Raw genomic sequence first — 27,706 nt, 5'->3', positions numbered from 1 at the left:
CGCAGCAGTTAACTAGCTTTTCCACTGCCGTATACCATGATACCCCGGGTTGACCAAAGTTGCACGAGGAGCACCTGTTACCTCATGACCATCCAGACAAAAATGAAGGAGGCAATGAAACTGATTTTTAACGAAACGGACTTTATATAAATTATAAACCCATCCAGTTTAAAGCAGATCTTTTGCAGTTCTGTCACTTATGTCCGTAGAAGGCTGAGGCATACATATCTTCTACAGTCATAAATTACAATAGTCAAGGAAGAGAAAGTTCAGATAAGGCTGCAGAGACAAGAAATCCCGTTTAAGATTACTAACGGTTAAAATAAAGTCATGATTATCAATGATCGCAAAGTATAAATGCAACTCTCCAACAGTTAGAAGTGGTAAAAAGTACAAAAAAAGTACAAAATGATGGGGAACACAAACAGGCATTGTACATTTTCTTCTGTATGTAGACAAAGCAGGGTAGGAGACTTCTGACCTTCATCTACATCAGACACCAATTTAAAGCAAAGAGAAGAATTGAGGAAATCTGTAAAAGGATCGTGGCTCATGATCCCAGTAGTACAAAAGCAGTATTTTTTCAGTCTGTAAACAGTAGACTTGGTAGGTTTTTCTCCCCGCCCCCTCCCCCCCCCAGTATTCTTTTCAATTCTTCACCAAAAACCCACCCAAGAGTGGAAATGGGCAAACAGCAGCAACGGATTATAGCCTGAACTTCTTACCAAGTGCCAGTGGGAACATATGCTGGAGGGGAAACACTCTTTTGTAAGAAATATATATTTAACTGTACAGAATTTGTAAGAGAATTTTTCCCTCAACTAAGCCCCCAGACAATCAGTACATAGTCATTTTTGTACCCCACCATCTCCTTCCAGAGAGGTTTTACAGCTTGTGAAGAGATGGCATCTGTTTTATAAAACATTGAGTAATCAAAAAATTGTATTCAACAAGTTTATCATTCACTGGTGGCCAGACCTGGAAATGGGACAAGCAGGCAGCTCTGAAACACAGCCAGCATTCCCTGTGCAGACTTGCAGATGGTTTGAGACCAGCCACCAGCAGACCTGAGCCATGCCAAGTGCTGATGGGAAGCAAGCCATGCTTTTCTATCTCCTCTCAGACTGCTTCATATGACACATGTCGCCCCCAGCAGTTTCAATTCTGCTTTTAAGGGAACGGATGCAGAAAACTTTTTTTAAAGCAAGTTCTGCTTTCTGGCAAGCTTGATTTTTATTAACATTACTTCACTTACACTGTCAGTGTTGTTTATTGAAATGACTAGTTGAGTTCAATTTGTTGCAGCAGCAGTGCAAGGAAACTCCAGCACAAGCCAGCCCTTGGCCTGTGCCCTCTGGATGAGGATGCCGTGTCAACTCTGCATTCAACACTGGTGTTGCATGAAGCCCCATCTACATTTGCACTGCCGTGGGAAAGGGATGGGACAGACAAGCATCAGCCACTGCTGATATTCCTCCTTTAATTAAAACAAGCAGTGCAGATTTGTGGCTCAGTGCTTCTCCATTAATTGCATAATCTCTGCACATATCCTACGTGTTTCAAAGCATCAACATCAGTTATCAGTCTTGCTTTAATTTAAGGAACACACCCTTCTTTCCAAAATGATATTTCTATACAAAGTGTAAGACAGTTCAGTTTGCTCAGGAAAAGTATTACTATAAAAACAGACTTAACACATTTTGGTATTCCTCCAGCCCAGAGCACTTACCAGACATCACAGTTAAACCATTAGGATCTCCATTACAATTTAGACAACCTGCAGACAGCCTTCTTTCCCTCACAGGATGGGGCAAAGCAAAACTAAATCCAGCAAAAGCAGCAATATGGAATTTTTACACAGGGGATTTATTTTAAAAAAATACTCTCATCAACATTCTAGCATTTCTAACAAAACATCTTCAGAAGAGATGACAAAGGATTGTCAGCTCCCTTAAAACTTTAAATATAGACTTCAGATACTAGCTGCTTTAAATCAGAATGAATCTGTAAAAGTCTGACCTGTCCCTTGGATTGTAGGTGCAACACATACTTTTTTTTTTGCCTACAAGTTTTAGGCTGCATTACTCATTTAAAATGGAAAAAACAACCAAAAACAACAGCAGAAATGCAGACTCAGTGGGAGCAGATGATGTGATTGCACTACGAGAACACCTAATGAGCTAGTACTTGAATAATCAAAGATCAACTGCAAAAAGCAAGCATACAGTTATAAAAAGTATTCTCAGCCTCATACTACAGCGGAAGCAAAAGTTACCTCTGCCAACTTAAAACCAAAGCCAATAGGATTTAATTTCTATGAAAATATTTAAAGTCTTAAAGTCTCAGTAATCTAAATACACTTCTTTAGAAGTCATGATGATTGCTGTTTTACATTAAACTGTCATGAAATTAGAACGCAGTGTCAGACATCACTGCAGCTATTATATACACCGTCTCTACTTTTGACTTTTGCCGAAACACTGACTCCCATCTCTCTAAAGCTTAATGGCCAAGTTTGCTCCTCATCAGACTTGAAGTTTCTCTGAACATGAAAGCGACCTGTGTGTATGCTGATACTACTACCTCCTTCCTCCAGCAGCTCTCTCCACGTTCAGCCCTTAGAGGAACCTGCCTCACCACTAGGCTCAGCTGGAAAGCTGCACACAGAGGGTGTTCTGTCAGCACAGCCCCCATCTCCCTGCTGGGCCAACACACTGAACTCAGTAGGAACAGGTGGCTTGTGGACAACCATAGGCAGCTTCAGAACTGGCTCATTTCATTGGAGGTGGCTGAACGCGGGTATCTATACCTTCTGCTTTCTAAGGCAAGGACCATACGAAAATTATAAACACTGTTTGGTGATGAAAATACAACTCCTTTGAGATCTATGCTTTACACTGGATTTCTATTGCTGCTAACGACCATCTCCAGTTGTTTCTAGAGATCAGAAGGGAAGAAAGTTATTCAATTTTCTCCTGTTGTTATATGCCTATGAACATGTATAAAAAGTGGTCAAACCCCAATAAGGGTCCCTGCTTCTCGTTTATGTACAATAATTTAAGTCAACTGAATACATCTGTAATACCTAAAAAATGTGTTTTATGATTTTAAGTCCTTCATGCATTATGAGGAAGTTCTGGATTGAAGTGATGGTATATTGGATGTTGCTTCTGTCTGGGACTCTGGTGTCACTCTCCTGTGGAGTCTGTCAATGATTTCTCAAATCTTTAGTTTTTTAATAGTATCAAGTCTCTTTTTTAGCAGTTCTCCAATTTCCTGAACCGAGTGATGGTAACTGCTCCGGACCTTCCCCTGCACAGTCTTTGTAAACTTTTTTTCTTCCTGCAAAATGCAAAAGAGAAACCATTCACTCAATAGCAGTTTTTCAAGTTCTCCCATGAAAAAACATCCCCTCCCACCTAACCATCAGAGTTTTCACCAACACCTGAACATGAGAACTTTTTTTAAAAGCACTTTTTAGTTCTGAATGCACAGGGCTGCAAACACAGCTCTGGCTCTGAGCAGAGCTGTGCACATTGCCTATGTCTGGATTTACTGCAACCATATCGAACAGAAAAACAGAACTGCAAACATCACAATTAAACACAGAAAAAGTCCAATATTCCCAGAGGTGCTTCTGCTCAAATCCACGTGAATCTGATGCATGGTTTTTGCAGGTCTACCTTGCGTAGCTATTTGATGTCTTCCAGGATGGGATATGGAGGAATCTATTGACTCAAAAATCCAGAACACTCACAAACATCCCAACAATTATCTGAAAATACCTGATATTCAAGCTGCTTTGATGTTAGGAACACGTACTTTGAATTTTACTTAAAATCATATAAATTACAGTGTGAAATTTCTTTATCAGTTTTTGGTAGTTTTTGTTTTGTTTTCAATAAGATGCTTCTCCATCAGCTTCATGCAGCAACAAGAGAAGGGAAATTCAAAGTAGTGTGCTATGAAATAGAGGACAAGCTAACTGAAAAAAGCTGGCTAACAACAAATAGGTGGATACAGTTCTGAAACAGACAAATGCAGCATTAAATCTTCCTCGGTTTAAAAAAAGCATTAGGATCTTCCTAGACAAACACGTATGCCCTGTAGGTCAGATTTCCTACTTCAGGACAAATGCATCAGAAATCTCTTTCTGTCTTAAGTGACAGCTCATCAGACAAGGCAAAGTCACTGCACCAGGCGAAACTCTACAAAAATACCTCAACTCACCATTCCAAAATTCAGTTTGGTCCCTAATATTTGGTTAATAGCAATTAAGTCATCCTTAACAGGTCATCTATCACACATAACACACTGATCACTCATACAACAATGTTAAGTTCTTACCTGTAAAAGCAGAGTGTCCTTGAGGGACAACTCTTCAAGTTTTAGTGCAGTCAGAAATATTTCAAGCCCTTTGATGTGATCTATTACATTAGAAGTTAATGTCTGTAGTTCAGTAACATAATCCAGAAAGTGTGTAAATACAGGTGGCTAAAATAAATAAATAAATACTTTTAATTCATAAACATACTAATGTCTCTTCAGTGACAATTTTATATAACAACTCAATTCATAATGCTTACTCTATTCCACACCCACATACCCCAACACCTAAGCTTAAATCTACCTATCCTACATAGTGCACCAGGGAGATCTGTGACAGTCTAACTAGTATTTCTTGTTATAAAGATGTCACACCATGTCAGCGATGTGGCAGAGGCAGAAAAGGAGTTAAAAAAAATAAATAAATTGTTTGTAAAGTAAACTCTGCCCAACATCAGATTCTACAAGGCAGAGTTCATGCAAAATAGTTTGTTAGCATGCCATCTATCCTGATTTTTCTTTCTGTACAAATAGCTGGATTGAGGGATGGAAGTGGAGGGAAAAAAAGGTACATTACCTACCATAGCTACATTGGTTTCTTTTTTTTTCTTCTTCTTTTTTTGTAGGTTGGATTTAAAAGGTCGAAGGACACCATCACAGTAACTTGATACCCACTGAGTGATGGAGATGGTCTGGAAAGAAAGGTACAGGTATGTTACAAGCTGCATTTACAGGAGGCATTTTAGTGTACATACCAGAAAGGCTCAGAATATGCAAAAGCTCTGTTTTCATGACTGATTGAGCATGCAACTCACTGTGTTTCAGTCTCAACATTTCCACTCTATAGTGCTCCACAATTTTCATTTTCCAGCAAAAAAAAATAAAAAATACCTCAACAAAGAAGACTAAGTTTTCTAGCAGGTTTGGTTGAGTTTTCAAGGTGCCATCTCTGACTTCAATCAAGTCACCTTTACATTTATTGAACAAATCTGAAAGAGAAAAAAAGGAAAGCCTTATTCAGGACATGCACATCAACCAACCCAAATGCGCCTTTGCTACATCCTGGACAGAAATCAGTCCTGACTGCTCTGCAGACTAGGCTGTTATTGATAAATATAGCTAAAGACATTCAAGAAGATTGAGCTCTAAAGTTCCCTTTAACTTGTATTTCATTACAAATAGTATCCCCACACAACGCTCAGACCAAGTATCAGGAAACAACAGTTGCTAAGATTAGGTTGCAAGGTAATGAAATGATAGGGCATAATGACATTATGTGGATGCAACAACTTTGTGGCCAGACAAGCTAGGGGCACTTTCAGCCCTGCTCTCAAGCATCTTTCAAAAAGGTCTGCAGATCCATTAATGCAATTTCCCATATTTGCAGCACACTTGGGAGCTTATAACACAAAGCACTTAATTACCAGTGTCTTTTCTTGGGTTACTACTTACCTGTTAGCCGTTCTATTAAAGACTTGAAACTATTCCCTATCCTCTCCTGGACTTCTGCTGAATCTTCTGAAAGAAAACAAACAAAAAAATGCAGCTATGAACTATAGGTTCTGAATCTCCTGCTCCCAGAAGGGATGCTGTATTACATCAACATACACCACAAAAATGAAGATATGGATAAAGCACTGAAGTGCTGTCTCCCATGTAACAGCGTTATTCAAAAAATAACACAAGTCATAGTTGGGTCCACATCACCCAATGTCTAACAGTTTTCAAACTAAGTGGAAACATACCGCATTCCCTCCCACCTCACAACCATCTGGTTAAGCCCCTGCCCCTCGAACACTTACCTAAGCCATTGGTATCTAGTTCATAAATATCACTAACAAGATAAAACAAGCTAGTCTGGCATTGACAGCTGCCATTACTGAAGAAGCCAGCCATTCGGGTAGGAGGAGGGCCAAGGACAGGATACTAGGCAAGAAGCAAAGAAAAAGATAAAGGTGTTGCAGCTTTTCCTTATCCAGAACACAGTGTTTGTCTCTGGCACATCTCTCAGTCAGATTCATACACTACAAACTCAGGGTCAGTTAAGTGCATTCTGCAGCCTGCTGGACGTTACAAGATGCATTCAGTTTTTCTGCTTGCATTCATGTTCACTTAATATTTGAGGATAGCTTTTTCCTTAAAGGGTACCTGAATTTTTTGTTCTAGAAACTTCTTCCCTGAATCCACTGCCGCTTCCAGCTGCTGAAGCAGAGATCGAATTGTATCAATCTTGGATGAGACGCCATTCTCTGCAGTCTTTTCAGAGTTCTTTGGTTGAATACCGTGACTAAGAGTTGGGAGTCCGCTTATTAGCCTTAAAGTTAAAGACCGGATTCGCAACCACAGGGTTTCTTCCTCCAGTGAGAGTTTCCTATGCTCTTCAGAAATGTCCCTAGAGAAAGGCACCAAATGTTTTCAGGAAAATGCTCCAGTTTTGCAAAGTTGCAAGCTTCACTCAGGTACAAAAGCCTACCTGAAGTTATCAAATAACATATTAGGAGGAAAGAACGATCAGAAATTCAGAAAACCATTAATATGTAAAAAGGCAGCACTGCTAGAAGTGATAAATGAATGTTAAGTTTGCAGTTAGCAAGTCTAGAGAACATTTAAGTTACCCTGAAAGGACTTTCTTCACTATATGCTGTAGGAAAAGGTGCAAAACTACAGTTATCTACTCACCTGTCTTTTGGATCCCAATTAAACAAGACTGTCAGGTCTCTGTTGTCACGCAAATCTTTCCATGGAATGTCATCCTCTTCTGGGCTCAGACTCATGGACTTTATGCTTTCTTCTAAACTAGAAGATCTGCACATAAGATTAAATATTAAATCAAACATTTGATCACTGAAAACAGACATTTAAAAGACTGCAGTCTCTCCACTGTTCAATTCCTGACACATCACCAGTGTTACACTAAGTACAAAGAAGGATGCTGAAGGAAAGAGTAACTGAGAGCAATTTTGGGGTTTTTGTCAAAGTGCTGCTTGGTCAATATTCTACCTATGCATAAATCTTAATTTTTGTCACATGAAAGAATGGCATTTGCTGCTGCTGTACTTACATATTTGCTTCAAGTAAGAGGTCTAACAACATCCGTTCTGTGCGAACTTGTGCAAAGTGAAGGGAAGAGTTCAGCCTATTTCTAAATGCAATGAATTCTGGAATCTTCTCAAATGCACCGTATTTGTAGGCTTGAATGATGTATTCTGAGGTCTACAAGAAAGCACACACCAGCTTTGTATTAGTTACTTCCACAAATTTAGAACAACCAAGAGCTCAACATGGGCAGTGCCAAGAAACTGTATTTCCGTGGCTTTCACTAACCCAGAGGTTCAGAATCTGGCAAATGCTCAATCCCCAGGAGGATCTTGCAGTTTTGCTTATCTAAGTCATCCAAGTAGTTTTGTTCCCTAAACTGAATAATGCCTAGAGGATCTACCGGGCAGTGCTAGTAAGTAACCAGACCAACACTGAACCAAATCAGATTACTGTCAACACAGACTGAAAAATATTTATAGGTTGGGAGAGATGATTTTGGAAGTTTCTATTTTATTGTTGTTTTTCAGATGGATTATTCAATTCATTGTCTCATTATGAGAAGTACTTTCAGGCAAAATAGACACATCCCAGATATTCTGGAACCGACATGGATGTGCATCACATTATCACAACACAGATAAAAAAATTACTCACACAATTTTTTGTTTCTCTTTATTAGTTTTTTTGTAAATACAGTATCACAAGATAGCATCATGCACACATACATGTGTTACAGTACAATCTAACCACCAAACAAAGCTGTCAGTGTCCATAGAATAGTTTGCTTCCCCTCTGGTGAAGCACAGCAATACAAGCCACATAACTAACATTTCTCAACTGTCCAAGCAATCTCCAGAAGATTTCTGTGACGAAGAAGTCCCAAACAAGCAGAATTTTTCACTGAAATGCATAGGAACTGGAATGACAGAGTGAACATCTTACGATCCCTGTCAATACAGACGGCTGTACTCTTAAATTAGTTCCTCCACAGTGGAGAAATTCTGGCAGATCAAGTATTTTCTTCACAGTATGACCATGAAATACACTGAAGATTAGAGGCACCAGAAGTTCCCCAGGGCAACTGAGATCTGTACAGCTGCATTGACCAAGACAACCTGCCCAGAAGGGTTTGAGAGAAGAGGAGCTATCACTCACAGTTAAAAGCCCCCATTTCATTTTCTCTCCTTCCTCCAAAATAAGAAATGCCTTCTAGATAGCTCTGCCTTTTTCCTATGCAATTTGGTTATTTGCACTGTATGAAAAAAAATATGCCAAATATTCAGCAACATACCCTCTGATATACAGCCTTGCAGAGGTCATTGTCAGGCTACGGGACTGCACTATGGGTGCTAATTCAACTGCATCGACGTAGTTTTAAAATCCCCATAAGACACGTTGGTGTTCTGTTTGCCTGCAGATCTGGAGAAATTAAAGACGGACGGACACAAGAAAATTAGAGAGATTACTCGTGATTCTGCATATTTAAAGGAGGACTATCTTGAGAAGAATGAAGTTGCCTTTTTAGTATCAGTCAAATATAGCAATACTGCCTTTTCTCTCCTCCCTGTTATTGGCATCCTCTCCCAGAACAGAAATATTACGTCAAGACTGCACAGTACCCTGGATGGCTGTTACTTATGAGACCCACTCTTAAAGAGGATTCACTTTAGACTGTTATGTTCAGCAAGGCAGGAGGACAACATCCAAAGTTGCTACCCTGAATTAGTAGCTAAGTACGTTGGGTTTTGTTCTAATACCTATCACTTTGTTCATACACTTCCTGCTCTAGGCAAAGTCCCATGCATAGCAGAGAGCATTTGCAGGACACGTTCCTTACGCTGTAGCAAACATTCCAGCTAAAACATTAATCTACAGAGAAGCAGGCAGTATCTGAAATCAGGTAAAAAGGTAACCTTGATAGGATAGTCCTCATTTAACACTGCAGTTAGATACTGCAATGGATCATGAGAGGGAAAATCCAACATAACCACTGCAGCACAGAAACTGGAGGCATATTCGGACCCCATGATACTGGAAACATTTTATAGTAAAGAACCATTTCTTTTTTCCCCACACTGCTCTTGACATGTCTTAGATGAACAGCACGTTGAATTGAGTCTTCTGCTTCAGTCTGCACCTTGTGGTTGTTTTTGTAGACACTTGCTATTTGCAGGCTAATGTGGCTTCTGATGGGTTTCTTTCTTACTGAAACACTCTGAAGACAATAACCACTGGAAGCATCCAGAACCCGTGAGGTTTGGCTACTACTTGAGAACACCATTCTTTGGCTGCAGTACTCCAAAAGACATGACATAAGCAGGATCCCGAGACACATCTTTGTCTTGTAGCATGAAGCATGTAACACTGATTGCATTGTTTTACCGCCTCTTGCAATTTCAGACTTTCAGGTGTGGTAGTGAGGCAAGCTGAACAATTCAGGTACAATTTTTTCCCAGCATTTCTTGATAATGAGTTAAGTAGCATTTTCCTCGCAATAGCACTTGGAACGTGATTCAGTGGGCCTTCACCAGTATGCAGACACTGAGTTACTGGAGACAGTTACCTCGTGCTCTGCAAGCACCTTTATCATTCCTGACACAGAGAATCACCATCTTCCTACTTCAATCAGAATGCTTTTCAGGGAAAGATGATTTCTTGATGCTTTATGATACAGTGTTCCCAAGCACATAAGTGACATTTGCTAGTTTGTTTCAGTTCAATTTCTTTTCCAGCTGGCACACTGCAGTAAAACGTTTTGTTTAAACAGTTGGTTCCAGCCATTGGTTCCAGGTATGCTCTTCATTGAAGTCTTTCAGTATGTGTTAAAGACTGAACAAGTTACTCCAAAAAATAAAAACTGGACTGCCAACAACAGATGTAGGAGAAAGCTGTTTGTATCCAGAGCTTCACTCTAGCAAAATACATTGTACTCAGGAATGCACAGATTCTTAGCAAGTAGAATCAGTGCTTAAACAATAAGCGAGTGAGGAAAGCAGAGGAGAGTGAGCTTCCACCACATGACCCACACACATCTCTGTGCATCCCCCTCCCTGTAGAGAAATGTCCATGTCAGGCACAGGTCACAGTAACTCAGCATCTACCTTCTAAGCACAGGTAAATGGCAACTGGTACCATGCACACAGGAATAATCTGGGCTGCCAACAGCACAATACTCATCTGAGGGATTACTGTCTGAGCACCTTCAGAATCTTTACTACTCAGTACAGATAATGTGTTTTTACCTACTGATGGGATGGTGGAAAAACAGGCTGAGTACCTGCAGAGCCCCTGCAGCCAGCTTAGCCAGTAAACGGAAGAGTTAAAACTGAATTTCACCTTTGTTTCTTAAGTGTCAAGTGAAAATAATTTTCTTCCCCCACCCCTTAGCAATGAACAAGCTGTAAAATGGAAGAATACAGAACATACTCCCAACTCCTCAGAATGGGACAGTCTTAGCAAATCTTAGGGAGATGGACTAATATTATGCCTGTAGTTTCCTACCGCTGTTCTGGACTATTTTTTCCCCCTTATTTGCCCAAAGCATTTCTACCAAAATTTCAAGACAGTTGTTTACCGTTCTCCCACTCAACCCATTTTTCATGCTTCCACGGGAAATGTGAAATTAAACTGATGTTTTCCCTATGAATGTACCTCACAGTGCTTTCTAATCAAGACTAATTTAGACAAGCACTGTTACTAATCAGCAAGCTACAAGTATGATAGATGCCTAGGCCACAGCATGCATTTAGGCAGGACCCAATCTCTTGAAAGAATTTAACTACTCTCCTCTCCCCACCCCATCCTCAAGGTTCTCATTCAAGACAACTTTCTTTTAATTCACACCATTTCACAGGGGAGAACCAAATAAGGCAGGTAGCTCCCATTAGCACAAGACCAGCCTTAGCAATTTGATTCCATCACCTAAAAATAATGCAGTTAGTCATGACTTCAAGAGTTAACTCTTCCCCTCTGAAATTTCCCACATTGTTCTTTGCACTTCCATTTTCTGATGAGCATTCCCCATTACATCTCTAAACCACACTGCTTCAGAAGAGTGCAATACACAGCTTGTACGTGTCATCAACACCTTGACCCACCACACCTGTCTGCTGTGTTACTTTTCAAAGTGCCAACAGTCATGTGACACCAGGACTTAACTGCTACATTATGTCACACTTACTCTCATAAATCACAATTCATTCACTTGTAAGTAATCACAGCAACTTTTAGAGTATTCAAAGTGGCTTATATAATAATAGATAAAATGCTAAAGCAAAATTCAATCTAACAAGTTACAAACCTTTGCAGCAAGAAATACAGGCTGAGGAAACCTTCACTATAAACACAAAGCTACATGTATTTATTCCTCTGTGTGACTACCTACTACAGTTCTGCAAGTTCTTGTGTACGGCACAGAATTCAGTACAGCATTATCAACATAACTGGCCTGCTACAAGGATACAGAGGTTTCTTTCAACTTACATCTTTCTGGTTGGAGTGGAAAAACCTGAGTGCAAAATTGCAGGATTGGGATGCAGCAGCATAGTGGCCCAGTGACTCGGCATAGCGCGTCAGAAGATAGCTGCAACACAACACAGCACAAGTCAAACAGCAGCACACGTGCTGGGGAATTCAGCTTTACTGAAAAGTCTGGAGATTTAACAGGGATACACTCAACATTCATATTAAGATTTAAGCTTTTAACAGTGAAAGAAGGAAATCTTAATTGCATGTGGAAGCTCAGAGTTCTTGCTCACTTAGGTGGATGGAGGAACTTTATTTTGACACTCACAAGCACACTGATTGAGGCAAGGCCATTTGGCTGTATTTGCTTTAACCACTGCTCCCAAACTTTGCTCAGCAGTGACCCAGGCTGCTACATCTAGCTACAACTGGCACCAAGATACATATTTCACGGATCTCATATTCTGTTTAAGTAACATTCCTAAGGTCCAGAAATGATTAAAATCACACAGGAAAGATACTCTACTAGAAGCAGAGGACGCTTTAGTAGATGCATTTTACTTATTTCTAGAACACTTTTACAGAACACAGTGAAAGTGTGACAATCTGCTATCTTTTAGTAGCAATGACAACTGAAAAGATCTCAGAAACAGTTACCAGAGGGTCACCACAACCAATTATTCTCAGTATATACTACCCACCCGATGGTGTCGTGCTGTATGTGTTTTGCATCAAGGCTGGAGTAAAGCTCTGCAACTGGTTCAAAAGCACCAAGCCTGCAGTAGATTCGAATGAGCAGCAATTTAAACTGAGCGTTAGAAGGACTATGAGATAATCCTTCTTCTAAAAGGGTTAGGCACTGCCACACAGCCATCTCTTCACCTGGTGACAAAGATAAAAACACAGGTGTGAACAGGGAGGGGTGTTCCACACAGACAGTGCAATTCACTTTGGCATCAAAGCTCTCTTCCTCATTTTGCACTTCACTCAGCACATTCCCCACCCCAGCGCTACAGCTGGTGGAGGAATAATTCTTTACAGGGAATATCCAGCTCACGTCAGCACAGAGCACAACCCTCATGTACTGGAGAGATATTTCTGAGATTATGAGACTAAGAAAGCAGAGCAGATGAGAAGAATTACTAAAACCAGAGCAATGAGTGTCAGCTGAAGTCTAGAAGCCAGGAATCCAGGAGACAGAGTAGATCAAGGAGAAAAAGAATGATTTTTCAAAACACCTCTGGTATCAGAACAAAATTATCAGCATTATTTGTGCAAAGGGAGAGAAAAATATCTACACGGTGAACTTGGAACAAGCTTCTGGGGATGGACAACACTGAGCTTCGTGAATCAGCAAAACTCTGCCAGGACTTCCACAAATTGCACAAAAAAAATTAAATCCCTTTAGAGGTCAGCCAGATTGAGAGGCTCCTGAAGTACCACAAAGCAAGAAGAAACTGAAAGCTATAGGACTAATGAGCAATGCCAGATGCACAGTGGCCACACAGGCACAATATGCCTACCCACAACCATCACAGGTGGTATTAAGCAAATACAGAGACATACCTTCCTCTAGCCACAGGTCAAGCAGCAGGTGGACTGCAAGGAGGCAGTAATAATCTGAAAACTGCAATTCAGTTTTCAAACAAGTTTTCCCTAAAAATAAAGACAAAATTGCAGAGTTAAAGAACTACTTACTACGCTGTCAGCTGTTTCTCAATTGCCAGCTCTATCAAGTGGCACAGACACCTGGCAGATGATAACCACTGCCTAATTTATACATCTCAGAACTGTTCTTTAAAACAACAGTACTCATGCTCTATATCTTCATTTTCCCCCCCGCCCCCTCAATTCATTGTGCTTGAATTGCCAAAGCAACACATTTTATTTTCTCTAACATTACGTTTTCTTGGCTTCTCTGTTCTTGGACTCAAACTCCAGTTAGAAGCACTGGAAGCAAATCAATAGTTCTCACACAAATTCAGATTTTTTTTTTTCTTCCTGATAACAAATAAACTCCTGTTGATGATTTTTAAAAGAAAAGTCTGGCCACTTCATATGTCAATATCTGCTAGAGGAAAGCACTTTGTAACTGTAAGATTTAAACACTGGTAATAATTCCCATGTTTTTATCCTATACACACTGTCGATAAACCTCCCTTTGCTCAAAGGCACAGGCAAGCGTAAAAATGCACCACCTGAGCTACTCGTGAACATCTCATTTACTTTAAAGATACAAAACTGAAAAGAAATTAAAAGGAAACAGAATTCAGGTGCCCAAGGATATAAACAAAGGAGATAACATAGTACTATCTAGACGCACAGTGGATGTTATACATCAGTATGATGCAGGCCATCACAGTTTGTGCTGTCACACTCCCCTGGGAAAAAAAAAATCTGAAGCTACAACACTGGATTCAAAGTTTTTCCTCACCAAACTCCAATCCATGGTGGTATCTTAACATTAACTCCCGGACCACAGTCAGCTTTTGCTTCTTATCCATGGCATGATAGATACCAAGCAATCTGGAAAGCTGCACCACACACAAGTGTTGTTGAAGAGCTTTGATGTCGGCTGGCAGTGCGATTTCGCTCTCTGCTGTTGATGACAGAGGGATTACTTCCAGCAATTGACCGATGAACTGGAAGAGAAACAGTTGTTAAAATTTTGCAGGGCAACTGGGACTACACAAACAGAAGACATCATTTCCTCTCTCAAATCAAGAAAAGCAAATGAGGTGGAAGTGTCAGTGTAAACCTTGACATCACACTGAAATCAGTAGCTAGAGAGCTTGTTTTTTAATTCTTAATTTTGGTGAGCACAAGTTATGGCTTTGCTTAACAGCTTAGTTCATCAAACAGACAAAAAACACACAGGAAAGTTTCCAATACATTGACATACAAGGGATTTCAAGTACTTGTTAACACTCAAAGGAATAACCGATGCAATTAAAATAATTAGTTACTGAAAGTCCATAGCACACTTTATGGGAAATTTTGCACTGGTTATTACATTTTCTTTCAACTCTGAAGCAATGCAGCATGCACAAGAATTCTAGTTTTCCTATAGATTTTGATATAGATTTGACAAATATTTGCAGTATGAGATTTTACTGACTTGGGCAAGAGCACCCAAATCACTACACTGCATATTTCAATTAGAAATTCAAGACTGATGTTAAGCTAACAATCTGATGTTAAGAAAACATTTAAATGCTTTCAGTGGCCAAGTAACATCACTAGGATTTTGTTTTTCCCCTGAAAATTGAGATTAAATCTGTTCAGCAATTCCAAAGTTACCCTGCAATGGGATCAGCACTTCCAAAATTATCAAGTAAATGTAGTACTGACCACAGCTGATGCCAGTGGGTGAGAACACTTTACACCTAAAATATCAGCAACAACCCATATATGCCAAGGCGACCATCCTCCTTGTTAGTAAGGCTGCAGTCTTACGTTAGTAAGGTTTACAAGCCAAGAAAATAAGAAAACAATACTGTCTATACTTTGTTAACAAATATTTTAATGAAAAGCCTCTGGCTGATCCAGGATTCTCCATCTAGCCTACTCAGCACTAAGTTGTACACAATGGCTTTGAGAAACAATGGGTTGAGTGACAGGATTCCCAGCTGCTGAAGTCATTCAACAAACTGCTCATGACTGCACAAACAGACTTTTAAATTGAAGAGGGCTCATTTCAAAAAGATTCTGGAAAAGTTGCCATAGTTCTCTTAGTCACCACTTGATCAGTATCAACATGTCTATTCTTCATCATTGCAGCAGAGTAAAACATGCAACAGCCTCCATCTTTCCAAATAAACGTGCAACTTCAGTGAGAAAAATAAGGGACAGGTAGGATAGGAAAGGAGAAGGACATTTCTGTATAACAGAAGCTGCAGTAAACAGCAAATACATCTTCCCTATTTGCTATTCTAAATAGATCATGCTTCAGCTTTTTCCACCCCTTAATGGAGGTACCTTAACAGAAGTATAAACGTGCAAACAAGCGCTCTAGTTCCTGTCAGCATCTCAGACATTCCTCACCTTTGTGTATTGGCTGGATGGGAGGAGATCCACAAATACTTTGAGATCAGTGAAACAACAGGGCTTGTCCCCAAATTTTTTGAAGTACTGGAACATTAGTTCTTCTGGATCGCCTAGGAAAAAGAGCCAGTTCACCTTTTTAATATGCTCCATTAAAAGCTGAAACTATAAGATCACTTTAAAAATGAATTATCAAATGTTTCTCAATTTGGAATTATGCAGAGATTTACAGCCCTATTAGCTGCACTGCTGCTGACTTTAACCGATGCTCACTGTCTTTAGTAGCCAAGGATACACCTTAAGAACTTCAGTCAAGCTACTTTGGCAGATAAGAGCTAAGCATAATACGCATGCATGCATAGTCCCTGCTTATCTAACTCATTTAGAAACTAGTAATCACAGATATGGCTGTAATCATATTCTCTCCTTCGCTGACTCCCTGACTGCAGTTTTTAAACACAATTTGTTAAAAAGCAAATCCCAGTATTACTGAAAAAAACAACAAAACACAACAAAACATCCAGAGATTACAGCTAAACAGCAGGACTGTACAAAAGCAGTGCACCGGGAATGCACTTTTCATCACAATGACACTGATCATATGCTCCCAAATTCCACAGATCCCTTAACCTGCTTACTTTCACAAGCCCTGCAGCAGTCTGGAACGACTTTCCTTTTTTCAAGGCTCATCTTCTATTGCTTTCAAAATTCTTTACATTACTGAAACCAGCACGTACAATGTCATAACACACTGCTGAATTAAGTACATGCTGAATTAAATACAAAGAGATTGTTTTGTGTTCTCTCTCCAACGTTTAATTTATCATCCAGTTAATGGCTCTTACCTAGTTTATATTCATCGTTACAGCCTCTGCAACGCAATCGTCTGATCAGCTCCAGTTTAGCTAAATATGGGCCTCGAAGTGGCCGAGTGCTCTTGGATTCTTCTGTTATTCTCTCTTCTATAAATTTCACAGCTTGCTCTATAGAATAGTGTACCTCTCCTTCCAAAGAGCTGTGCAATTAAAGAGACAAAAGATCTTTATTTTCCCCCATTCCTAGGTCACTGACAACATCTGTTCAACATACTCCCAGAACACTCTTAAGGAAATCTGGCATGATGGGTTTGCTAATTCAATAACATTAAAAAATATGAACTGGAAGAGCTCTATGCAGTACAAACCACTATTTATACAGCTGTTTCCAACAGACCTGCCAGTCTCCATAAAAACAAAGTAGGGAAGACATCATCTGGAGCCTGATGTCAGGAAGTCAACCAAAGACAGGGACACAGCACTGAAGGCAAAAAGTTCTCTCTAGCACAATGGAAAAATTCACAGCAGAACCGTTGACTTACTGCTCTTCTTCCAGAGGAGGTGTCCAGGATTCATCTATGAGCTGAAATACTGAATCAAAGTAGGTTATATAGAACTGCCAATCATCTGAGCTGAAACAAAAAGGAGACACAGAACAATGTTTAGGGAACTGCCAAGACAGTAACTCACTTCTAAAACCTCAAAAACTGAATCTGAGAAATAGTAAAGATTTATATTATGAAAAGTACAAGTGTGCTAGGAATCATATCTCCTTTAAAAGATCTTGCAACTACAGTTCTGAAAAAGCCTCTTCCCTGTGACCTCCACCACAAATCCTCTAGAATTCCATTTTGTTGCTTCTTCCTCAACCAATGGAGTGTTAATACTTGAAAATACTCTTGGAACCTTTGACATTCTTCTGCTCTGACCACCATTTACAAGAACTACCGAAGAAAGCAATTCACAACCAGTCAGGGAGTTTTCTTCAGTCCTCGATAAGATTGCAGAAATGTCTCACTTTTTCAGCAGCAGTCTTCTTGACAGCGCGTTGCACTCCGGCCACCTACACAGCTTCTTGTACATCGCCATGCACTTGTTCTCACGGCTCTGGAGCTCACTTGTCAGCTTCTCTAAATTAAAAACAGAAGGGCAAATTTATTTAATCAATGCATTTCCTTCTGTTATTATAAAGCATCAAAGCGTGTTATTATAGTCAAGGATGCAAAGCAGGAAGACAATAAAAGACTCTCACAGGCTGGAAAAGCCACATTTCCTATGCGAATCTTCACATCCCCATTCCTTAAAACTGCGAGAGTATTTTAATCACCAGAAAGAAACAGTCCACAACAATCAAGGCTATAGGATAAGTATATTCTTTCAAAATTCATTGCTGAATATGATTCTTAACTGTCATACGCATTTGGGTAAAATCAGTTTGCATAAAAGAACCTCCAGAGTTTGCCTCAATGTCTGAAACAGCTGCTAAGAAGCAAGCATGCATACAGGTGTTTCCCTTCCCCCACCCTGTAGCCAGTGGACAGTCTGAAGCAAAAGAGCTATTGTTCCATCACGTCTGTGATTATTAATTGACAGAATAAGTTACCTCCTAGTTTTCCTCTCACAACATCTAAGGCTTCCTGATATTTCTCCAAACGTTCCAGAATCATGTAGTAAAGTTCAACCTTAGAAAAAAGATTAGGCTGCAATGAAACTTGCTAGTAAAACAGTGTACAGGTACACCAAGAAATAAAGTGACTTGTGTTACTGTCATTAAAAGGAGAAGACTGCGAGGACTGCAAAGTTATCTTTAGCATCCCAAGGGTGGAGCACTCAGGAATTTAGGTCTTTTTTTTCCATTATCAGTCCTAAAATGTCTCTCGGGGCCTCCCAGGGAACAAAAACAAGTACTTCATCAAGTCAAATCAAAAGAATTTCCTTGGCCACACTTTTTCTTATCCCTCCCCACCCTCTGCTTCATCTCCTTCTGTACCAATACATTTAATTCCAGAACACTACTGATTATTATCTCAGCAAACTTAAAATAATTAACCTCCTTTAACACTACACTCCTTGTCTCAAAAATGTTGAAATTGAGCAGAGAAAAAATATCCGCAACTCTTACTTCAGCCTCAGCTTCGATCTTATCCTCTTTTACCATTTTTTCCACCATTCTCTCAGCTAGTGGCAAAAACATCGTCTTGGAGAGGTTTTCATCCTGTGCTGAAATAGACTAGAGAAAGGAAGAACTACTGTAACACATCGTCAGCATTTGTGTTGTCCCACACATTGTTTTCCTCCGTGATCCATGAGAAGAGAGCAAAATGGGATGCTTTAACCCCTTCTCCACATATTCAGAATGCCATCCATACACACAGAGAGCAGCCACACTGTTAAACAGGCAGCAATAAAACTAGTGAGCTGGAACACTCTCTCTTAACTGCACTGCCTAGAGACTCATGCATTTAGGCACACAATAGCCATGGCAAACAACACCTTACAAGAACACACTTGTATTTTCCATGGCACATTATTTCGGAGAATGTAATTAACAAGTCCATGCTTATTTGCTTGGCCAACACTTTGTCAGGTTGTTTAACTACTTCTTGAATCCACTATCTCAACTAACACAGCACAGCTTATCTGCTGTCTGTCATTGCAGATTTTCTGCAATCTGAAAGACGTGAGACGTGCTAAATCCAGCACTCCTAGAGACTTTATAGTCTAGGTACAAAGAGGCACAGTTCTGACTAGGAGGCTACAGACAGTACCTGTCTAACTTAAGAGCCAGCAGGGTAATAGCCAAAATAGAGAAGAAGTTGTAAAACTGTAAGATAGACAGGCTAAGCTGCATTAAAAAAATACAGCACTTGCTTTGAGCCACATTAGTAATGTGATTTCAGGAAGGTCCCACCCTCCCAGCATCATACAGAAATGGCTTTGACATTTTACTTTATGTATCTCCAATATTCTCACTCAAAACATTTCTATGTTTGCAGTACACATGCAGTAAAAGTCAGACTAATTTTCAACACCGTACAGACCTGCATAATCAGGCTCATCACGGACCAAAAATAGTAAGGATTTTTGGGTACGATCTTATAAAGTGCCATTCCAGCCTGAAAAATAAGACAGATTAATTATTCCTAAAACATCTGTTTATGAACTCCCGTGACAGACAATGCAAGTTAAGCAGCAGTGATGGCAGCATGCAACCTGAATGCAGCAACTAGATGGGAGAGCTTTTAATCAACCCATAAGTCCTTCCTGCATTTAACACATTGCTGAAGAAGAAGGAGGGTGAAACTTTCAAGGATGAAGTACTTTGAGCAAGTTTGACAAGGAACAGCAACGAGCATGTGCATGTATGACTGCCTGAACAGATGACAGCTTTAATTAGAAACGGTAACTGCATCAGGAAGCAGAAGATGTATTTGCTAAGAGCAAAGCAAGATATTTCCAGCACTGATTTTTTTTTTTTTTATTTTTCTGGGAGGGCTGCAAAAATTAACTTGGACTTTTTGGATATTCAGTGACACAATGAATCAAGCAAGAAGAACAGGCTTTTAGTCTTTAACATTGTATTGAGACACACACACCTTTTTAGCAATAATCCTTTAACTTGCTGTTACATAATCATCAGTGGAATACCACACCCTACCAGAGGGTGAAAGATTCAGACCTTAACACCACAGTCACGCTTCCTTTTCAAGTAACTTGAATAAAGGTAACACCAGAAAGCAGATCTCTATTAATCAAGATCCAGGCTTAAAGTCAGAAACATAGTAATGCAATGTTATTCATCCTTAATATGCTCACACAAAGACTGCTACCTTGGTAAATGTCATGCACATCAATAGCTTTGCCCCTGTCTACAACTTGAACTCAAGCAGCTTACAAGCTGGGCAAGAATGGACAACAACACTACAGCTGAATATTTTCCTTCAGTTATTTAAACCACGCATATAAAAATTCAAGTCACCTTAACAGAGCGGAAGCAAGGACTTTAAGAGTCATTTACTTGGCTCATTTTTTTACATATATATACATATATATATATATATATAAGAGTGAACACGCATGTTTTGAAAAGAATCATCCTTTTATAGGCATTCTCCAGGCACCTAATTTGGAAGTGATGAAAACAAAACTAACCAGCATGACAATGCTCTGACAACTGAGAAGATGAACTTGAAGTACTTTTAGTTTGCCTTCACTGAATTGCAATGTGTTCAAGCCCAATTGTATGCTAGATTTCAGAGGTAACAGCATGGGCAAAATTGCTTTTCCTAACGACAACAGTAAATTAATAAATAAATCCAGACTGAAAGCATGGAACAGATGATCTTGCTAGACCTTCCTGTATCTATTTCCAATTTGCTTTATATTACACTGTGATTACCACACAGTTCAAGACAGAAAAGACAAAAACCTCCTGTTCCAAAATGGCCCATCAGTGCAGATACGCACACAGAAGGCACAATCATTTTGCTCCTTTGCAGGAAAATGGAACATTAATCTTCACATAACCCATTCCCTAAAATAATGGTATTTTCAGCCATTCTGCAAAAACAGAATGTAACTCCTGCATCAGCTCAACCTGCTTTCTGGATCATTGAAGAGGCATTCACAGTTTTTTAAATAACAAAAAAGTTTGTGACAACTGAACACGACCAGAACATAAACCATTGATCATACCTGTTGCATCTTCTTGTATTCTCCAACCCTGGCATAGGCCATGAAGAGATGAGAGTGATACTCCTCACTGTTGGGGACTTTCTTTACAGCTGCCTCATAAAGTTTAGTTACAAGTTCCGCTAAACCAAAACCAGATGCTTGAGTTAAAGACACATTCAGGATGAAATTTAAAGTACAGCTACTCAAAGATAGCAACAGTGATACTCTGGAAAGTAACATAATTATGTCCGTTAACTGCAGAAATGGTACTCCCTCCTCTAAGACCCCAAGTACTACAAACAGTAGTCTAAGAAGGAAACTGCTTAAAATCAAGAAAGAAAAACAAACCAAGAATAGTTTAACAACAACAACTGAACTGTTAGGAAACACTGCTAAGTACTTTCCTTGAGCAAATTTATCTATTTTGGACTATTAAACTGAATCAAAACCTTCTGGTCCTGGCAGAATGATGCCATGTGAATTGCACATCAAAACACAAAACTTTTTAAGAGCCTGATATCAAGTTAGTTACTCTTATCGAAGGTTTGTCCAAATGAGTTCTCTCTCTTTTCTCAGGTGCATTGTTAGGAAGTGACATACATCACACTGTGTTTCTTAGTAATAGGTCTATCATGACAAAATAATTAGGACACTATGATAGGGAAAACTTCTCATCCTTCCAACATTTTTCTTCTTTAGACATACAGTGTTACCTCAATGTAATACTAAAAATGACATGTGATGTGACTTTCACATAGTTTACGCATCACTGACAGCTATTTCTGCAAAGGTTGTTTCATCCCATTGCCATTTGCTCCAGCAATTCAACAGGAAGTATTATCACCACCAAGAAACACAAGCTGACAGAAACAACTGAAGAGCTGCAGATAAGCAGCATGTGAGGTCTGGATTCTTTCATACAAGGGCATGCAATTCTACTCAGTCAATCATTCACACTCAAATTTTATAATGCTGTATTGCTACGAGGATCTGATTTCACAAGGATAAAATCAATTGGGAGGCCAGGATTTCCCTTCTGTTTGTTACACAACTTACCAAGGCCTGAACCCCCTACTACTGTCTAACAGTATAACAGATTTGTCATCTTTATTACACACAGCAACCAATCCTTTCTTTTATAGGAACTGTGCATACAATAATGCTAACGAGAAAAGCCTAAGTGAGGTTCTTTGCTTTGTGGTGACCAGTAGAGCCTTAGAGATATTGATAACACGTCATTTAAATTCCCCAGGCTCTTAATAACATGCTTGAACATACCTGAACTCTGGACTTCATACACTCCCCATGAAACTGTGGGTCATGCATACTTCTGAAAGATCATAACTGTGATTTTTAAGAGAAGCAAAGGAAAAAGCTTACGTCTATGCATTTCCCGGTAAAGAATAGTTAGTGCTTGCAAGGAATTATCATCTGTGGGTTCAAGTGCTGCTACTTCTTGTGCCAGAGCATACGCTTCATCTTGCTTGCCAGTTCTCTGCAAGCCAATTGCCTTTAGAACCTATTGATATAACACAGAGATGACCGTTAAAAACAAAGTTGGCAGTTACCAGTGAAAATCTTCTTATTCCTCGAGAGGAGAAGGTTTGCCCAAGCACCTAATTACTTCTAGAGAACTTAGGTTTTTAATGAAGCTTCTAACCCATATGGCTGCAGTGGAAAATTTCCAAACACAAACTGCATAAAATAACATAGCTTTGTGTTTCTTAATACACATGCAGGCCATTAAGGCATCAGCTGCAACTCAGTTCTTCCTACCTGCAGGCTCAAAACTGACCACTCCTGCCAATTTTCATCTTTTCTTTTAATAAGTGGCCAGAGAAAAGTGACATAAATAAGATTCAGGTCAATGACACTCGCTTCAGCCTGGGTAGCTTCCAAAATGTAGAAGCGATACGAACTGTAGAGAAAAATCCACAGGAAAAATAGAAAGATACTCAAACGTTCAGGAAACTGAGGAACAAAACTCTTTTCCCTTCAGCAGGGGCATAGCAAGAAGGAGAGTGAATGAGAAACAAAAGAGCCTCAAAAATCACCTTATTATGTTTCACTAAAATTACGCCTTCCAAATAAACTACTACAAATAGGTACCTCAGCTTAAGGTCCAAGAGAGGCATTTTCAAGGCATAACTCATCTGCCCTGGTTGCTCAGAGTGGCCCTGATAGGGATCTAGGCAATTATCACAGGTACAGACACTTATACCAGTCATCAGAGGCACCTCCCTGGGAGGATCTGCAGGAATTTTCAGGCAAAGAATTGCATGGATCAGAGTAGTCAGATGTTCCAGAGTGTTCTGAATACGCCGTGGTCTCTGGAAGATCAGACCACAAAAAAGCACAGCAGAGCACTGCAAGTCTCGAACGATGCTCCACCACGAAGTCAGTGAACGATCCCACTTACCTTTGCACAGTGAAGATCCTTGTGTTTTTTGAGCAGTTTATCTGCCTGCTGGATTGCCATTTTATTATTGCCATTATCAAGGTAATCTGCATAAGAACACACACAGTATTAAAACAGAACACAAAACCATTCTAGAAGGCTACCTCTAATTTAACTGAGGGCTGTTAGGGCAGCAGTGCAAAATGCATTTTCCCTGTGCAATTATTCCTAAACCAAACAGTCAGGAAATGTGTCACTTTGTAGACTAAGCATTCATCTTGCTGTACCAGTTCTTGTCATCCAAACAAACAAGCTTCTGTAATTACTCCAGAAGGTCATCATACCAACAAAAGAGCTGTATGACAGAGCGGTTCTGCAGCAACAGCCCTGCACTAGAAACTGAGATTTCACTCTTTGCTTCAGGAAAAGTAAGAATTAATTGGGTGCTGTTGGGACATTTCCAATGACTTTTAACGGGCTGTAGGTCAGAAACAACACGCTTGCAATCTATCAAAGCATTAAGTGAGATGAATTACTTGTTCACATGCTCTGTATTAAGAGGCAGAACAAGACTGTCCCCTAACAGAATACCACTGTGCCTTAACCAGAGCAGTTCTAAAGACAAAGAAGTGGAGATACCCTGCTATCCTGTTGCACAACACTTCAACTGTAAAAAAAAAACAACAAAAGATCTTGAGACCATTTTCTCCTTCTTCCAGCTTTGTATTTTAAATTTCAGCTTCCCCTAAACCACATTATCATGTTGCAGACAACTACAAACAAGTAACTTTAGCTAGAGCATGGGCCCAACATGCTTCCCCTCCCTCAAAAATTAATACTTATTAACACAAACCTAGCACAAAAACTAAGCTGCAGCTGACGTGCCAACAAGGGAAGGGTCTGCCTGCACAGTTCTGGCCTCTCCCCTAACAAATTACAAGCAGATCTAATGCTGGAATACTGCAATTACATTACACATCCTTTTCTCTTCAAGATCACAGCTCTCATAATGAGATAGAACTCTTAACGAGTCAAGAGGTGACCTTCAGTAATTCCTCGGTACGTTGTACAAAATGTGCATCTATACTAACGAGGTTTATATTCTGCAGCTTTAACGTTTGTTTCCATCAGCCAAGTGGTGCAGATTTAAAGTCGAGCTAATTGGACTCCTGAGACCATACAGACAAAACCTCAAATGAGGCTGCCTGCCCGCCCCAACCAAAACAAGATGTTGCTGTATCAGATATTCAGACCACCCGAACCTGTAACACAGCGCCTTTACACGAGTTAGCTGGCAACCTACAGGAACCTGTGTATCACCTTTAACCTTAAAGCTTCAGCTCAGACTTCTCAGTGAAGAGGCTTCATATATTCTGCAACACAACATCCCAGCGATCTCTCCACGTGCAGGTAGACATTTCTTGATTTAAGGATCCATGTTATAAGTTCCACTTGCACACAAATTACCCGCCAGCCTGCACTGCCTGCCTCGGGGTTGTTTAACAGCTAGCTGCACTGATAGCATCTCTGCTATAGGCCTTCTGATGTAAATCAAATAAACCACAAGCCTCTCTAAACTGCACAATAAAAGGATTATATTTTGCAACAAGGAATAAGTTTGTTGGAAGCCAAAGCGGTTGGCAGCTCCTAAAGAAATTCCAGCTACAGGAATAAAAATGTTTAGGTCTATGCTGGCTACAAGTCTGCAGGTGGTTACGTTCGATGGCTGGAAATGCAACGTGTGAACCTACAAGTGAAGGCAGAGAAATGAAGCCAAACAATAAAGACATCTGTCAACGAGCCCCAACTAATCAAGGCAGAAGGTGTGAAACAAAAAGCGCTTTTTGGAGTAAAAGATCAAACTTGAACCTCATTCTGCACATCGCCTGCCTCCAGCCTCTGTGAAGCTGTGCTTCTACCTGTGCAAGGGGCAGCACCAAAGAGGAATTCTGACCTCATGGAGCAGAAGTAGCAGAAAGCATGCTTAGATCTCTCTCAGCAACAGCTATTCTCCAAAAGCAATGCAAGGAAACACGTATCACCCGGGTTAACATCTATTGAATCAGTTTCAGGCTAGACATTACATAGTTTATAGCAAAAATAACTGCATGTTAATAAACGTGGTGATCACAGTGCATACAAAAAGAACTGCTAAACTGCACGGCTGCAATCAATTATGCAACAAACTTCAACGCACAGCTTGGCTGGATAAGAAAGGCAGTCACTGAGCTTCCCTTGAGCTCTCCAGAACAGAGATGCAAACCCGAACCCAACCGTTCTCCCTGCGAGAGCAGCGGCCAGGCAAAGGGCAGCCCAAGGCACAGCCACCCCAAGGCAGCGGCAGCTCGCCGTGGCTTTACAGGGAGAAGAACTGAAAGGAAACGTGCTCGTTCTCTGGGATTGCAATCCATTTCGCGTTCTCAGAGCAGGAACGACACTGTAGCCCGGGGAATCACATTTTTCTCTCTCTACTTGCATACACACAGAAACTTGTTAACAATTTCTTAAGCAATCTCAGCTGCATGCAACATCCCTGGAAACGTTTTGGGGCAGCTCATCCGAGAGCTTTCCCAACACGACTGCTCCTCCTAACTTCGTTCATCTTCAAATTCATTTCCCTAACAAACTAATCAGTCCGTGCCACTCCGCGCGCAACTCTGAAGCATCCGTGACCGCTCGTTTGTTTTCGTTACTCGAACAAGCCATCCCGCAACCCCAACTCCGCACGCAGAGCGATGCGCACGGACAGGCGCGGGACCAAACAGCTCCGCTAAGAAATCAAACGGAGAACGCCCACAACCGCACCGAGCGCGGCGTCCGCGAGCGAGCGGCGGGACAGAGCCCCGCACCCGGCACGGAGCCCCGGCACCGCGGGGCGGGAGGCCGCAGCGCCGGGCGGAAGGGGCGGCCTGGCGGCACACACCGGGCCTGCTCGCTGCCCGCCCCCCGCCGCAGCCTCATGGGTCCGGTCAGCTCCATGGGGAGGCGGCACGGCGCGACACGCCGGGCCGGGCCCGGTAGGGAAGGAACCGAGCGCACCGTACCGTAGATGGGCCGCAGGCGCCGGTCGTTGGGGTCCTGCACATGGCCCCGCGCCGCCATGATGAGAGCGCAGAACCGCAGTGCGCAGCCGCCGGGTCGGGCCGCGCCGGGGGCGGGAGTAAAGGGAGCCGCGCTCCGCCCGCCCCGCTGCGCTGTGACATGGCCGCGAGGGGGCGGCGAGCGGGGATGGGGGCTTCGTGCGGTGTTAGTGATGGCTTCGGTGCGGTGTTTGTATTCCCACTGCTCGCAGCTGGGCCAAAATGTCTTAGATTTGAAGCTACTGTGCTGCGTCTGAAGTTACCGTCCGGCTTTGGTTACTTTATGCTAAGTTGGGGTTTTATATCGCTAGGAGAAGTTGCTCCCGTCATCTCTGTCCAAGGGTCCTTGGGCTGGCACGTTGGGATGGCCATTGGTTGCTCGGTACTGCCTGGTAATGCGTGAATGTTCACCTAGACAGCACCAGCGTGTTACACTGATTTTATTCTGTTCATAGAACGGTTTGAGTTGGAAAGGGCTCCTAAAGGCCATCAGTTCCCACTGCCTGCAGTGCTCAGGGACACCCACAGCTCCATCAGTGCTCACAGCCCCATCCCCTGACCGTGGGTGTCTGCAGGGATGGGGCACCTCCACCTCTCTGTGCACCCTGAGCAGTGCCTCACTGCCCTCACTGTGAACTTCTTCCTTATCCGATCTAAATCACCCCTCTTTTAGTGCGAAACCATTTTCCCTTGTCCTATCACAACAGACAGCACTAAAGAGTCCATCTCTTTCTTATAACACTGCCCTGTTTGGCTCTGCTTCAGCCCCACAATTGAGAGCTTTCTGCAGCTTATAGCTGCGATTTTCTCCCTGCCAGGCCAAGTGTGGGTGGGAGAAGCTGAGCACCAGCACACACGTATCCTTT

At 41.1% G+C, this 27,706-nt stretch overlaps 1 protein-coding gene across 1 annotated transcript; it reads right to left on the bottom strand.

The window, feature by feature from the left end:
* Positions 1-129: 129 nt before the first annotated feature.
* On the bottom strand, positions 130-26,897 carry NAA25 (N-alpha-acetyltransferase 25, NatB auxiliary subunit). Its single transcript, XM_072351258.1, has 24 exons — positions 26,805-26,897; positions 23,782-23,867; positions 22,743-22,881; positions 21,384-21,502; positions 19,730-19,804; positions 18,811-18,918; positions 18,292-18,370; positions 17,707-17,818; positions 17,231-17,320; positions 16,719-16,888; positions 15,874-15,986; positions 14,264-14,471; positions 13,396-13,485; positions 12,531-12,711; positions 11,848-11,947; positions 7,388-7,539; positions 7,006-7,131; positions 6,475-6,718; positions 6,129-6,252; positions 5,779-5,844; positions 5,218-5,315; positions 4,908-5,018; positions 4,348-4,494; positions 130-3,342 (listed from the first exon to the last, which is right to left on the bottom strand). The coding sequence occupies exons 1-24, from the start codon at positions 26,860-26,862 to the stop codon at positions 3,220-3,222; spliced, it is 2,919 nt and encodes a 972-aa protein (XP_072207359.1). The 5' UTR covers positions 26,863-26,897; the 3' UTR covers positions 130-3,219.
* Positions 26,898-27,706: the final 809 nt, after the last annotated feature.

Source organism: Excalfactoria chinensis, chromosome 16, assembly GCF_039878825.1.
Source record: "Excalfactoria chinensis isolate bCotChi1 chromosome 16, bCotChi1.hap2, whole genome shotgun sequence".
In the NCBI taxonomy this organism is placed as follows: domain Eukaryota; kingdom Metazoa; phylum Chordata; class Aves; order Galliformes; family Phasianidae; genus Excalfactoria; species Excalfactoria chinensis.
This window is presented reverse-complemented; position numbering and strand designations above follow the sequence as displayed.